The 16099-nt window shown below is 36.2% G+C and overlaps 1 protein-coding gene across 1 annotated transcript in view; it reads right to left on the bottom strand.

Moving 5' to 3' along the window:
• The window catches only part of SMPD3 (sphingomyelin phosphodiesterase 3, neutral membrane (neutral sphingomyelinase II)), a 34361-nt gene extending 31450 nt beyond the window's left edge, over positions 1-2911 (bottom strand). Inside the window, exon 1 of the mRNA XM_010584702.1 lies at positions 1574-2911. Within this exon, the coding sequence (XP_010583004.1) occupies positions 1574-2911 (1338 nt within the window). The remainder of the gene's footprint in view (positions 1-1573) is intronic.
• Positions 2912-16099: the final 13188 nt, after the last annotated feature.

Consider the following 16099-nt stretch of genomic DNA (forward strand, 5'->3'; position numbering starts at 1 on the left):
TAATTGGTCCCTATTCCCTGCTCAACTGTAACATTATTTAACAACTCGAATCCATAATTAAGTTCATCATCCCAGTGGAATTTTGAAAAGAGGCTTAATTTTCTGCAAGAGAAATGGAGATGTTGCGGCCTGCCTAACAGGGTAGCAAAATCAATGACTCAGCAATGGGCAGCTGAAAGCAGATTTTTTTAATCTCTTAATCCCCAGTATACACGTATGTTGAAGGGTAGGTTTTGTGACCCTGGTAATATTTATACTGCACAACACATATATTAATTTTTTGCATGCAGCACTTTATGTGGAAAAAAAAACCTTTAGCTGTTTATAAACACATAAGAGTACAGTATAGAAAGTTTAAACCCAATTTTTAGAAACCTGTATTCAGCTATGGCTTTTGTTTATGTCAAATGTATATGAAACACTGAACCATTATCAGACTGCAAATTCTAATATCTGCTTTTTTTATGCAAGCCACAATACCAAAATTTTTTGCTTTGTTTACAAATTACAAACAGTGGGTACAAAACCCCTGCTGATCCTTATTAACTATCTGGATTCTAACAGTTATTAATGACTTGTTGAGGACTCATGAGCATATGTGCTAGAAAGTACATATAATTTGAGCACCTAATATATTTTCCTAGCATTAGGAAAGAAGTTTAGGTTTTAGTTAGTGAAACCGATTCCAAACTGTGACAAAATCACAAAATCTGAAGTCCAGTATTCTAGGAGATTTTCAGATCTGTCTAGGTTTTGGTCTACATATTTGCATCTCTGCACAAAGTTTTGGTTCTTGATTAATCACAAATTAGAAGAGCCTGCTTTCCAGTTTATGAAGAGCACAGCCAGATTCTCCTAAGAACTAAGCATGAACAGCCACTAGTCTTGGAAAAGCAAATCATTGCACGCAGACTTTCACTTTTGCTTTCCATGATTTACACACTTATAACCCCAGGCTTCCTGGGGTTCTCACTACCATTAGTTAAGTAAACTGTGTTAATAAAGTAAAAAAGTTTTGTGCTCCCCGGTGTCCCAGGCTGTTTGTTTGTTTACTCTTCTTCGCATCTCTCCTTAACAATCCTTTTGCAACCAAGACAGAGGGATACCCATACATTTCATCATTTCACTGCAATTCTTTCAGTTTTACTCTACTGGCATTTAGACTTTTGGTTGTCTTTTTATTCCCACATAAACACACAACATGCATAATAAGCTGGTTTCCAACACTAATGCCCATTGTACTATACTCGTGTTATGAAGCTTAGAATTTGTGCATTTTATTTAAGAGATTTCTATAAAAAAATAAACTAAAATTCATGAAAACTACTTCAAATTTTGACACTTGAAACTACAGTCAAGTTCTACCTCCAAAAGTCCCTCATTATTTCATGCACATCCATCACTTTAACACAGTATCTAGGCCACAAAACCTATATGTAGGTTATATCAGGTAATCTAGATCTGAATATTGCCTCTTTGAACTCTTAATAGAAATGACTGAGAGAAAATAACGTAACTTTATAGCTTGCCACATATATAGAGTCAATATTTATGGCTTCAAAAAGGCTCTTACCTTGAGAAACAAGGCTCCCTTGGAAGCCAAGGAGTCCGTTCCTCTTCCATTGGGGTAACAGTGATAGGCAGCATCCATAACAGGATAGCGGCTGGCAAAAAGTAGACCACTGTTCACAAACTTAAAGCTACAGCAGCCATGGCAACTGTAGACCCCAACATCGTAGACAATGTATTCAAAATAGTGATGAAGCTGCTCTTTCAATTTCTCTGCAGCTCTTTTGTCAAACACCTCCTGCAAACACAAAAAGTCCAAGTTGGCAGGGAAGAAAGCAGAGATCTCATGATCAAAGGTCTCATCTGTATGTTTCTTCTTCCGCACTGAAGTCTTCTTCATGATTGAAGCTTTGTAGAGAAGCTTGTTGTTGACAGTGCTTTGGTCCACTGTACCATCTCCAACGCGAACTTTAACTAAAGACTCTCGTGAGGCAGAGTAGCTATCTAAACTCCCAGAATCTCCTTCCTTCTGTTTGTGGTTAGGTGTTTTTGAGATCTCTGCATCACCTTCCAGTGAGGGTTCTGCTGGGCCACTGGCATGAGCCTGGCCATTGACGGTATCTGTTTCTGCGTCTGACATGTGGCCATTATCCTCTCCATTTATGCGGACAATACAAGAGTTTTCTTCTCCCTCATTTGGCTCTCCAGCTCCACCTTTATCTTCTCTACTATCCTCACTGTTGTTTGAGCCAGAATTGTCTCCTTTATACTCCATTGATGTTGTCCTTTTGATGCCAGCATTAACAGTACGATTTGTGCTATCTCCACCCTGGGGGGAGACCAAGCTGCTAAAACTTGCTGCGCTGATGGATGTGTTGGTAGGAGAGTCTATATATATTTTGATCTGTGGTCTGCTTGCCCCGTTTCGGATCCTCCGGCCAATCTCTTTAGCTCTAGCCTGTGTATTGAAAACATTATTAAATCTTGCCAGAGAATCTGGCAGCAGGCAAACATTGGCACTGCCAAAGCAGAAGCTTTTCCCGTTCCCTGCAGCCTTCCATTCAGTGAGCAGTGTGGCTCCATTAGCATGGTTCTTGTCTTCTAGTCTGGAGTAGATATATGGCCTTCTGGCTGACTGGAGTGGGGACCATAACAAGAAGCCAATCAGAGCAAAAGGAAGAGAGGCTACCAACAGTGCCAAGTAGATGGGAGTGGTAATAATGATGCAGAGTGCATGAAAATAGCATGGATCATCTGCTCTTTGACGTTTTTCATAGGTGGTTGGAACAAAGGAGGCCACAAGCCTATCTGCTAACCAGTAACATGGGAAAATCAGGCCCCAGGAAAAAGAATGCAGAACTGACAGAAAGCTGTTGGGAAATGGGGAAGTGTATAAAACCATTGCAACTTAATTGTGACAACACTTCAGGGCCTACTACATGATGTCACTGTGTCAAGCATCCATAAGAACACTGGGGAAGAAAGGGCTGGGGAAGAAATGTCCGATCAGGAGTTTGTTTTTTCCAGCAGGAGTCAATAACAAATCTTTAAGAGCACCATTTCACTGTGTTGCAGTAAAAATGAAACAAGGCCACCGTTTTCGTCTGGCTTTTTGGCATCTATATTTGTCAAAGGATGTCATTGTTCACTGGAGGCTGCCATAACGAAACACTCCGGAGGCAAAAAGGAAATCTGTAAAAACAAAAAGACACAAAACATATGTAACAGTTATTAAAAGTTTAAAGCAGATTTTCTCACACCAATTTTGCTTCACAGTCTAAATTACTTCCCTTTTTTTTGTTTAATTTAGCATTTTTGATAGTCTGTTAAAGGCTATGGATCTAGGGCAACTCCAACAACAAGGGACTGATATTTCGGCAAATGAAATCAGTACATTGATCATTTAATGCACATGACTAATGTTGCCATGAAACATTTCTGTTATGAATTTCAGGCCTTACATTGAGAAATATAGTTTGGAGTTTCTTTTCTTTTATAATCCATTCACACAAATATTTTATTTATATTACCTGTTTTCAGAACCTTGCAAATGGTGTTTAGCAGTTATGTCTAGGCTGCTCTAAAAGACTATTACATCTAGTATTTTATCACTGAAGTTAAATTTGCTTGAATTGCCAAAGTCCTTAAAAAAAAAAAAAATGACGTGATGGAGGTACAATGATAAAGGCACCTTGTATTTAAGAGCAAAAACCATTTGTTTGCTATAAAATATTATTTGTTTTGCTGCGCTTTAAAACAAAATGGGTTGATTTAAATCAATTAAAATACTCTTCATATGGTTGAATATGGGTTCAAGTTTTTCATTTTGAGTTTATTAAAGCAGTAAGTCAAACTACTTTTCTTTAATATTTAGGTATTTAATACTCACTGTTTATTTCAAGCTGCAGTTCAATTTCATTCAGCTACAGCCCACAAAAACTCCTGATATGATTTCCTATTAAAGGTTTCTTACATATAGTGAACAATTAAGGAAAACATAAATTAATTATAATTAACATTATTGTTTTTAAATTCCAATTTTCAGCTTTGAAGGAAACAATACTAATTGAATATATCAAATAAGAAAAACAGTTTCACATCTTTCCTCTGAAGACAGATGATGTCCTTCAGAAGTTGTCTCACCAGTTGGGAAATTCTGACCTAAGGTATTTAGCAAATGTCATGATTAACCAAAACCATCAAATTGTTAGGGGCCTGATCTTATAAAAAAGCTTGGCAATATACATACAGCTTAATTTTTATTTATTTATTTATTAAAGTAATTTAAGTCATCTTAACAACTTATAATAAATTGAGGTTTTAACACAGGTTTTGATAATATGAAATGTAAATTATTTTAAGAAAACAAGTACTCATATTAATCAAACTTTATCAACCTTGCGAATGGTATCACCAATGAATGCAATGTCATGCTCCATAAACTGAAACTGTGATGTTACCCAGCAAGAGGAGCAAAGCTAGATGATTGATGAAGGCAGAATTCCCATTTATAACGTTTCGAGTTTCAAACCTAGAATGTAAATAATATTAAGCAGCACTAGATAAAAACCATTCACCAAACAAGCAAAAGAGAGGATGTACACTGGACTATGCTCAAAACCCATGTTTATTTTTGACATCTTGGAGAGACAAAAATTACATAAGAATATCTATCAGCATAAGTTCAATTAAAATTTGGGGCTCTCAGGGAGCCAAAATTAAGGAAATAGTAGTTTAATGTGTATTTTAAACATTCTGCAGGGCACCCAGAGACAGAGGGCATTTGTATTTCTATTTAATAGCAAATAAAACAATTATATGGAACATAGAAGATAAAAATACAGTTTTACAAAGCAATGCTGCTTTAGAATCAGAATAAAAATGCAATTCTTCAGTTTTGTGTCACCTTTTAGATTTCTGTTTCTTCAAACCAAGCCCTTGCAACAGATTTATGTTGCTACTGTCAGCATAATTTTAATTGTGGTACACATGCAACACCAGACTGCTGATACAGAGTATACTGTACAGGTCAGAAGTAAAGCATTAAAATACATGGCTTAACTAGCTCTCTCTTTACCACACGCACATATTTTTTGTTCATTAACGATAAGAAAATTCTTCCCTCAGTCTAGATTCCTGATCAGCAAGACTAAGAGTAGTCACAGCATGTCAGATCTGCAGCCATACATTTTTGGTAGGCACCATGGCAAAGAGAATTTTAATAAAGGAACAGATGAAGACAAGATTGTTTTGCAGATATTTCTTCCCAGAAGTGAAAGGCAATCTGGGGGCAAGCAAGCAAACGTTAGTCTGAAAAATCTAGTAAGATGATGGCAGGAGCTCATAACAGCAACTGACTGGAGATAGGAGTCAAATCCTAAAACAATGAGAAAAATCAGGTTGGGTGGGGGACAAGATTATGAAGACCTTCAAAAGCAAAACCAAGTATTTGGTACCCAAATACTACAGAGAAGGAAGGGTCGGTAAGCACATGCATTAAAAAGGATGTCAGTACCACAACAGAAAACTGCTTTTAACTACTGTGTCCTGGGTGTGCAGGGAAAGGTGTATCTTAGAGATCTTACACAGAATCTTCAAGACAGAAAACAATGCTTAATAAATATGCATGCACTGATATCAGGAAAAGATCCCCCAAACCTGACTAAAAATAAAAAGGTGGGGTGTGGAGATAGAAGAAGAAGGAGCTGGTTTACTGCAGCAACACACACCTAGCCTTCTGAGTGCAAGAATAACACCCCTGCAATTGCTCACAGCCAACTGCACGTTTTGCCAACACGAGGCAGTCAGTAACATTTAATGGGATATATGGTCCTGTGCATTTTTGCCCTGATGGTACTATTTAGATGGAAATTGCGAAGGTTGGCTCAAGGGAGGGTTTTTTTGTTTTTAATTATTAGCTTAGCATAACTTTCACCATCTTATGCAACATGTTTGAGTTTAAATAAATGAGTGACTAGTCAAGTGCCAAATAATAAATGCTTGGCATTTACTCATTGCCAAAGGCATTTGGGGATGTTGATAATAGGGGGAAGCCTAGCAGATTTGTTTTCCTGAATGATTTTTCAGACCCTTTAGTGAGAATGCTCAAGAGACTCTGGCATCTACATATCAGATAGAAAAAAATAACTTAAAACCTGTCCAATTATGTAATTACCATTAGACAAGAAAAAACTGTAAAGAAGTTACTCTGTTCTATTGGATGCTTAAAATGCTTTATAAAAGCCCTGTCTATTTACATAATCACTCAGCAGACCAGAAATGTTCTTGTTTACAACAGTGCCAAGGGTAAACAGAACACTGTTGTTTGGGATATGTGAAGTAAGGACAGACTCCAAACCTTGTATCCCAACTTTCAGGCTTTCTGGTGAAAGCTGCAGTTGTGTTGCAGACTACAAGGTCAATTTGACTTTTACTATTTTAAAGTAACACACCAGCAAAAAATGCAGAACCACAATGGATCCATAATAATTTGTCTAATTAGGTCTTCTATAGATAAGTGTTTTTTTAAGTATATGATGACAGGGCGTTACAACTCCTAGAGAAACATGACATTAAGTGACAATTTTGTAAATAGAGTAGTCACTGCCTGCTCGATGATGTGATGAAGTAAAAAAATCAATGCAACATAACTCACGTCAGTTCTGTTATGGGCTGCAGCATCAATAAGCTGCAAGATAAACAGCTGTACAGCAAACCATAAAATGGTCAACTAAAATGGCTTCACAAAAGCAATTATCCAGATTATGGGGACATACTAATTCCAAGGAATTCATGCTTACTGTAGATACAACACATTACCATGTGTATTAGTAAAAAAGGAAGAAACATTAATGCAATCAGAAATCCTTTCACAGGATAAGATTACACAGCAAGTGTCATAAAGCAAATTGGTTCAGACTGAGGTCTGTTTTAACAACATTTAGCAAGGATGTAATTCTGTGTAAACACTAAGGACTGAATGATGGTTCAAGGCCACATTGGTGACTCCTACACTTCCTCTGCCTTAAACAGGGATAGTACCTTTGAAAATCATGGATTTGCTCAACAGTTTTTGACTGGATGCCAGCTGCATTCCTCATTGCTAGCCAGCTGAAGTGGGGAGGCAATAGGGATTTGAGTACATAGACGCATTCCATCCATTTTATTCTATGAATTCTAATAGAATTCTCACAAATAATGATACAGAAGTACAAAAACTCTGCTATCACAGCAAGTTTTAAAATATGATAGCTGGAGAAAAGGGAGGAGGGAATCATGAGCTGGCTGTCCTTTAAATTTTTGCATATTGCACACAGACATTGGCATATCAAGGCCCTAATTAAAAACACTCTTCTTGCAAGTAATTTATTATTCTAATTTATTAACCTTATAGATGAAGGAAATCACACAATTTGCCAAAGCTCTGTTACACACTCACCGGCACGCACACAAACTGGAACTGTTTCCTACTCTTGTCTCTTAGCTACAAAACCATATGCATGCTAGTGCCTCAAAGCCACCCAAAACGAGAGAATTAAAAGAGTCATGAGAGACACATCTTATCTCAGCAAGATCTTAAAGGGTGAGGGAAGGCACCATATGAGTCAACTGCAACTTGGAAAACATGACGTCAGTAACATCTCTCCTAATGCAATGGTTTAGATGGAGCCTAAAGCTAAAGTGCCTAATTCCTTGTGATGAAGGGTATTACTTGGTAATCCAATGCTTTATTCATAGGGGTTTGAGAGATTAAGGGAGACTTTAAGATATTGCAACAAAACAGATATTTTTGTATGCTACAAGACATAAACTGCAGTCTTGTTTAGTTGTTTATTATTTTCTGTTGGAAGGCTAAAAAAAGACCTTTTTTTTTTTTTTTTTATGGTGCCAGTATAGAACATCTCAACTTAGTGATAACAAGACATCAGGTGGAAAGGTTTCAAAGATTTTTATAAACATAATTATGCCCAGAAGTGTGCTAGAGACATCATAGATCAAAAGAGATGTTCCTAGCTCCAATGTAGCTTGCAAACAAAATAAAGGACAATAGAAGTCAACAAATGATAGAGAAACAGAAGAAAAACAAAAAAATGTTGCAATAATAAGGTTACACAGACAGGCTAGAAATGGTCAGAAAAGTTTTAACTTCCTTTTTCTTAGAAAACTAAAATACACTTTCAGATTCAGGCAACTCAAGTTTCTTTAAATTTGCTATTAACACCTCAACCGTATTTTTAAAATACATGTAAATCACTGGAAGAACAGTTATTTTTTAAAAACAGAATAAAACTGCTGAAGTGACTAACTGATTTGGAAAGTTACTCTATGGGTAACTTCACATAGTAATTCACATAAATTCATTAAAACTAGTTTTTCTTGAATCCTGACAATTCCTTGGTCTTCAGTGAAAGTTGTAGCAATATGTATCTAAAATTGGATTCTAGACAAGCAGTTTATTTAGGCTTTTGTTAGCTTTATTTCATTATTGTCATTGTAATTTGAAGCAAAGAAATACATCTTACAACAATGCTACCACTACACCATGCAAAACGGCAAAAATTAGTGTTTGAAACTGACAACAGGCAAAACGAAGATCTGAGAGAAATCCCACCCAGGCTCTCATCCTTGCTTATTAGACAAACCACAACTTAATCTCTGCTTGCCTCCATAGTCTCATCTGGTTTTGCTCACACACAGTTCATAAGTTCCCCCTTCCTCCATTCAGCCACTTTCTCCTGATTATTATTATTATACATGCTTTTAATTAGAGCCTAGTTCAACAACTAACTACCCTTCTGGAAAAAAAAACTACTCCAAAAGGCAAAATACACATTAACTGTTTTCCATGCTTGACTACATGACTAATTACAGAGATGCAGCCATGTCAAGTTGTCAGTGGCTCTAATGGAGATGTTTTCTTGTACCCTTGTGATCACTTCACAGCCTGATGTTTTAACTGAACTCCTGTCATCCTGTATAGGACTCATTCCATGAAGCAGTTCAAGATGTACGGTAAGGGAATTTAAGTAGCACTTCCTGGCTCACCTTAACTTCCACTTAAGTCAATAACAATTTACAGCTTATGAAAATCTTAGTAAAAACTTAGTAAAAATGTGGATCCACTATGATATGAGAAGTTGAATTAGGTGTATTACTGATACTGATGAATAAAGAAGTGCCCATTCAAACTAAGAATAGTCAGAAGGAGAAGGGAAGGAGGAAAATGTTTCTGCAGACTTGCCACCACGATGTTCATTTACCAGTTTCTCCCTAAACTTCCTTCTTTCTAAAGAAGGTAATCAAACTTTGCCTAGCTACTCTGCAGCTTGTCTCTTTTATGTCCATAGGCTGCCATGAGGCAAGAAGCCATTATAATAAACAAGATGTCTAGCTTAATCAAACTAACCTGTAAAAAATAAAACATTAAGAAGTGTGAATTTACAAGTGTCACTGAATACCAGTGATGTCAGCAGTTAAGTACGTGTCTGCAGAAAAAAAAAACCACACAAAAAAAACCCCAAAACCAAAAAAACCCTCAAAAGTTCATAGAGCCTGCTCAAGGCTCTGGCATATTTAGTAAGGAGTAGAGTTATGATGATGCAATCTCTATTTAAAATAAAGAGGTATCAACACTTGGGCCAAATTTTCAAAGAGTCTTTGGAACTTCAGTGATGCCTCTCACTGAATTTCCGTAAAAGCTGTACATGTAAGCAGAAATGGTGGTGTTATTAACCATGGCCTTGGTAGCTTAAGGAACCTGAAACAGGGCGATGAAGTCCATTGACTACTCAGAACAAATCAGTCCTTCCATAACGGAGCCCACCCTACCGGAGCTGGATCAGTAGTGATGAAGGTAGCTCTTGTCACCTATATAACAGCAAGCCCACAATGAATGAGAGGTAGTAATCCTGTTCGTTTGACAAAAGATTGGCTGTAGCTGATCTCATGCTTAGTGACCTTAGCAGACAAACTAAGTTTCGTGCTGGTATGGTGTCTTACATTACCTCCTCACTCCAAATGGGAGTTTTTCTATGACAGAGCTGAAAATTTTCTTATCAAATAGTAAAACTTGCTCTGTGCTTTACAGTTAAGTATGGCATGGCAAGAGATTCTCATTTCCAAAAGCAAATCATCTCAAATTGGCAGTCCCAGATTATATTCCTAGGACACAACCCATACCCACACACCTTCTGCTACCTAAATCAAATTGGATTAAGTTTTAAACTTAATATTAAAATAGAAGTTCAATTGTGTTAATGCATGGAAACACACATTTAAAAATTATGTAAACAATTACAACCAATTGAATAACATGAAAAACATTACAGGTTTGTCGCTTTTTTCTTTCAAAATGGATGGAAAATTGAAGCTGAATTAATTATTGCAGAAAACAACCACCTTTTATATTCCTGCAAGCAACCTTGATTCCACCCTGACACAACAGATATTACTTGCTTAAAACTCACATCTGGAGTCATAAGTGCAGAAGAGATACATCATATCTTTCAAGCCTAGAAGAGATTTATTCTTTACTTTACACATATAAACTGCAATCCCAACAATGAATAGACAATTGGTGTGTCTACACTGAGCTACACACCAGCTGTACTAATGGCTCCCAGCATGCCTGACCCAAACCCAGAAAACTTAACCAATCCAACTCCAAATTCTAAAATACACCTCCAAAACTTTGTGCATTCTGTTATTTGAATGCAAGTGCACCAATAACAGCCTGTGAACATAAGCTGAGTAGTCAGGTATGTGCCATGTGGGAACTTTTTAATAGGGTGTTTACTTCTGCTTCACTGTAGGGCGCAAAGACTCATCTGAAAATCCTGGACTCCAGAAACTTTCATCAATTACTTTTATCTCAGTAGAAATAGAAGCAGACTGACAGTTTCTGTTGTAGTTTACTGGGGCCAATGCCACAAATGCCTCTAAAAAATATCACGGTTATGCAAACTAATAACACAACAACCAATGCCAGTTGTGACCAGCAAGGACGTTACTTTAAAACATAAATGTAAGTGCGTGGATCATTTGAGTAACTTCTTCAGGAACTCAAACAAAAAAAATCCTAATCAGCAAAACTGTCTCTTCTTGTACAGGAGACACAATCACATACTTCCATATTATCAATTCATATTTATGGCCTTAGGAACTGGTAAGAAGTAGAATCAAGAGCACATCCTCTAATGGCTGAAAGTAACAGGAAATACTTCATACAGCTTTAAGTTTTCAGAAAAGCTTTGCTATCAGGCAAGATTTAGACAAAAAAAATTCATCTGACCACTTGGTGATCTCACTCGGTACCTGGAAAGCTAAACAGTCTCTATTTTGAGACCTTATTTGGTGTACTTCAGTAGTGAGACAACTGCAGCATACAAATGTGACATGAACCTCTGTTTATACAATAGAAATGGAATGGGCTCTATTTACAAAATCACCTTTTAGTGTGCTTTAGCCTCGTATTTTACAGGAGCTGGAGTAATTCAATAATGGCTAAATAAATCTCATCTTTGTAGATGGTTTGTTTAACCAATCTTAGCAAGATGGAACAATATTAGCTTTGGGTGCCCAAGACAGAATCGGAGATAAAATTTTTCCTACTCATCTTTCACCATCTAAAACCTACAGTGGCCTGACTACAGCCATGCCTAGTCCATAAATTGTCAGGAGGCATAGGCTCCCTGTAAAATGAAAAGCTGTACTTTCTCAAGCGGCACTTTAAGGCTTCAGGCTTCTGTTTAGTCCAATATAGCTCATCAGATACAATTATAAAGTAATCGATTTTCCCCAGAGTTGGTATTTTTATACTGTTGAAGTTGTTCTTAGCAGCTGGCAAAGAAAAGTTATCTTAGCCTAGAGTAAATCCAATACAAATCCCTGCTAATAAATATCTGTTCTATAAAAAACAACTCACATTTCTTAAAATACTTTATAAAGGAAATTAAAATACAGCACAACTGAATTAGAACACAGCTACCCCTATAAATAATATTAAAGTACATTTATTCATGTTCTACCTGTGGAAAATTGGAAAAACAGAGCATTTGTAACTGAAGTAAGTTTTCATGGAAACCCTGAGATTAGACTCCTTAACTCAAAATTTCCTGCTCTACTGACAAAGGTGTGTTTCCTCAGGATTCACAAAGGTCTAATTGTACAGGAGATAATCATAAAAGAATCAGCATTGCTCAAAACTCAACACGTAAATACTGAATCTTTCCCCCAAAACTTGTTACCATATCAGCCTCTGATAAAAATGCAAGAATTCAAACTCAAGATCTTTTTAAAGATTAAATTGTTCTGAGATATATGTGACAAAAATATTCAGCCTTTCTCAAACAGTTAAATAGAAGTCTATTAAAATTCTGTTAAAAAAAAAACCAAACCAAAAAAAAACAAAACAACAAACCAACCCAGAGCACTCTACACTTTTGAATTTGTGAATGTGGTAAAAAATTCAAGCAAAAATATTTTGTTATTCATTTGTAAATCCATTTCACTGTAATAAACTGGTAGACTAAAGTACACCAATCCTCTCATATTTTCATTTCTTGTTACAGAGTAAGACACAAAAAAAAGACAACAATCTGTGATTTTTTTTTTTAAATATCCCATCCAATCAGTTTGTACTTTGTCTAAGAGAACATTTGTTGCCATCTTTACATAAAGCATGGATGAATTTTGCTCAGATATTACAAAGCTATTAATCTCAAATACACCTGAATGAAATATTTAAAACCACAAAATTTGTTTGGTGATTTGTCTTAAAACCACTCCTAAGAAAGCAAAAAGAAGATTCTGTTCATGTTTATTCTAGGAAGCCTCATGCAATGTTACAACTACAAAACACATCATACAACAGTGGTGCAGACATATTTCAACTTGTCACTGTCTACAATGGAGTAATATGCCACTCTTTGTTACACTGGGTATCTCTGGGAGAACAGTAAGTTATACCTAATAAGATTCATGCCAAGAATCCACTTACTATCTAACTACACAACTCTGCTTATACACATTTGTAGAGACAACCTGCAGCTTTTTTTTTTTTAAAATGTGTTTGCCACCCAAATAGCATTCTTGGAAAAAAATCTTGTAGACTCTCACAAGAACGCAAAACAGAAGGACTGCAATATGTTTCCCACTCATCCTAAAACTTATTTCACTATTAAGCACTGGGTTATACAGAAAATGCTGATCCTTCCTCTTTCCCTTCCGACACATCCTGACAAACCAGGAAACATGCTCAGTGTGTTCTGGATGCCTTACTGTTACAGCACAGGAAGCAACATGCAGTCACGCAGCATCCTTTGAAGTCTGCTAACACTGCCTGATAAGAACCAGGTTTCTGGCACTCTCCACTAAATTGCCGAAGAGTCTTCCATATTTTCTGCTGGCAGAACAGATCCTGGCTCACGTCTGGATGCTTCAAACCTTTCAGATTCCATGTTTCAGAGATTCCTACTCCACACATATCACTGTTTTTGTGCATGAGTTGGTGGGGGGATTTGGCTGAACAACGTGAATGCAAAATTTGAAGGGGGTAGGGAGAGGGGAATCTTATTTCCGAGCCAAAAGATTTTATATCTTTGTGGGAAAACAAGAATAAAGGGAAATCTCATTTTTATAGCAGGGATAAAATTACATTTAATCCATAACACACCCCAAAATATCAAAATTGTGTTGCTGTTGCTCAAAGTGGTCTACATTTAGAAAAGAAACAAGAGAAGTTATGCTAAAATATGGAACATTGTAACACTTCTACCACTAAATCAGAGAGTAGCATAAGCCAGTAAAAGAACGTGAGGAGAATTTAAAAGGAAAAAAACAACGAAGGAGTGAAAATGAGCAGCTACTTTACCTGGGTATGCATATCTGCATACAAAGTTCCCCTTACTACTCCGTGGACTTTTATTTTCCTTAAAAATACAGTAATTGTTTATATTTTTTTCTGTTATTAAATGCACTTGTAAAGATCTGAACAATCTACAGATATTTCATTTTACACCCCTGACCCCCATTTTTTAATTACTCTTGCAACTGCAATGAAATCAGCAAGTTTTCTATACCCAGAATGAGCAGGAGGGACAGAGTAGTTTATTTACATATTTAAAAGGAATCCCTGCAGTGTTCTTGTGTGATCACCAACAGATGATGCACACTACATACCTCTCTTGGCCATCAGCAGAAAAAAAAATGTTTAAATATTTAATATGCTTTTAAAAATTTCTACTGAGTCAAATTATTACCAGTTTTTTCATTGTGACTGAAAATAAAATGCTTAATTGAAACAGCTGTTACTTAATAAATAACCAGAAGTTGTGTGCATGAATGCATGGTATTTCCAGATTAGATTTTCATGCATGTTATTTCACACATGGTATTTTCCATATACTAGAATATAAGACAATTCTAAATAAGATCTCAATCCAAATAATAAAACTTTAGAGAACCAGAAGCATTGACTCCAAAACAGACCTGGTCCTATCTCCAATATAAAGAACTTGATCTCAGTATTACATTTAGGATGTAAAGCAAGCATCCTAGATCCTCACTGCTGCTTTTACTCAGTCAGGTAACTTTTACTATTGCAGCTGTTCAGCAAGAAGACAAGATACTACAAATAAGTACTGTTATTCCAGGGGGAAAAAAACAAACAAAAAAACCTGAGCACATTAAATTTTGGTCAAAACACGGTCAGAAAAACAAAACAGTGGCATTTCTTTTTTTTACCAGATCTCTGATGCATATTCACGGTGCAAGCAACTAATTTTACCTTCAAAAAGGATGGTTTTAGTAGTCTCTACACAGCCAGTTCTATCATGGCAAGTTAAATGGGGTTTTGGTTTTACAAGACCTCCATTGATATATTTGTCAAGTTTGTTCCATTCCCTGGACTAACTGTGCAGTCCATTATTTTCAAAGAGCATCCTCAGAGATGTACAATACCTGTATAAATTATTACAGTTATAAAAATGCTAAGTAGTACAGCATTCACACAGGAGAATTGTTAATAGCAATGCCTAAAGCTGGAAAGACTTTTGCTACATCTTCCAAACCAACATAGTCTTGTCCTGCCATAAAATAAATTCACTTTGCATTGTAATTCACTTCAGAATTCAACTTTTAAAAGTCATTTTGTAGAGCAGAAATAAATTCCTAAAAAATTCAGTTGTCTTAACTAGAAAAGCAGGCCTTTGTGTGTTGAGTGCTATGATCTTGGAAGTGAAGCTCTTCAGCACTTGAAATGAAATTCATATTCCAGTGTAAGTTTGCATTATTTCCTGCATGTAACAGGACAGTTGTCAAAAAAAAAGGTGTAAGTCATGGAATGCTACATTTCTGATACTTTTAATCTCCCTGGCTTTGGGTTATCTGGTCCCCACTACATATCTGAAGTTGTCACATACCAATATCTGAGAATCTGTGTTATGGATGGTACAGCTTCAGAGATGAAAAAGCAAATTACTTTCTTTTTTTAAAAAGTTATCTTTATTAGCTATTAGTTGCATTTCTACCTCTGCTAACTGCCCCTTGCCTATGCTACACTTTGCAGGACATACATTTACTTGAGTATTGCAGGTAGAGATGCCATTTGTTTGTTGACCATGGCTTGTACTCCTATATTACCTTTAACAGGACTACTCCCAGAGGTGAATTTGCATTAGTGGAGCAAATGCATATTGGAAAAGTATCAGAGAACTGTTAGACAGAATAACATTATTTGTATAATTCTGATGATTATGCATCCCAAATTTTGTAAGATTTGAAGTGATGCAGAGGAAACATACTGTTAGTATCTTACATAATTCATCCTGATCACTTAAATAGTTTCTTAAAACAGCATCCCCTGGATGCCTGCTTTTGAAGTGTTTAACAAGGTATACATAAGGAGGGTAATAATTATAATGGGGGTGTAATGAGCTTCACTATCAACAGGAGTCAAAGTACAGTAGATTTTTAGCTCAGATAATTATTGCTATGTGCAGCAAATGCACCAGCAAAACTGAAGAAATAAAGCGTTTGGATTACCTCTAGTGAAGGGAATTCACAAAAGAGAACGTTAATTTTTATTCTTAAT

The sequence above is a fragment of the Haliaeetus leucocephalus genome, unplaced genomic scaffold (genome assembly GCF_000737465.1).
Source record: "Haliaeetus leucocephalus isolate CR32 unplaced genomic scaffold, Haliaeetus_leucocephalus-4.0 Scaffold92, whole genome shotgun sequence".
Taxonomy (NCBI): Eukaryota; Metazoa; Chordata; class Aves; order Accipitriformes; family Accipitridae; genus Haliaeetus; species Haliaeetus leucocephalus.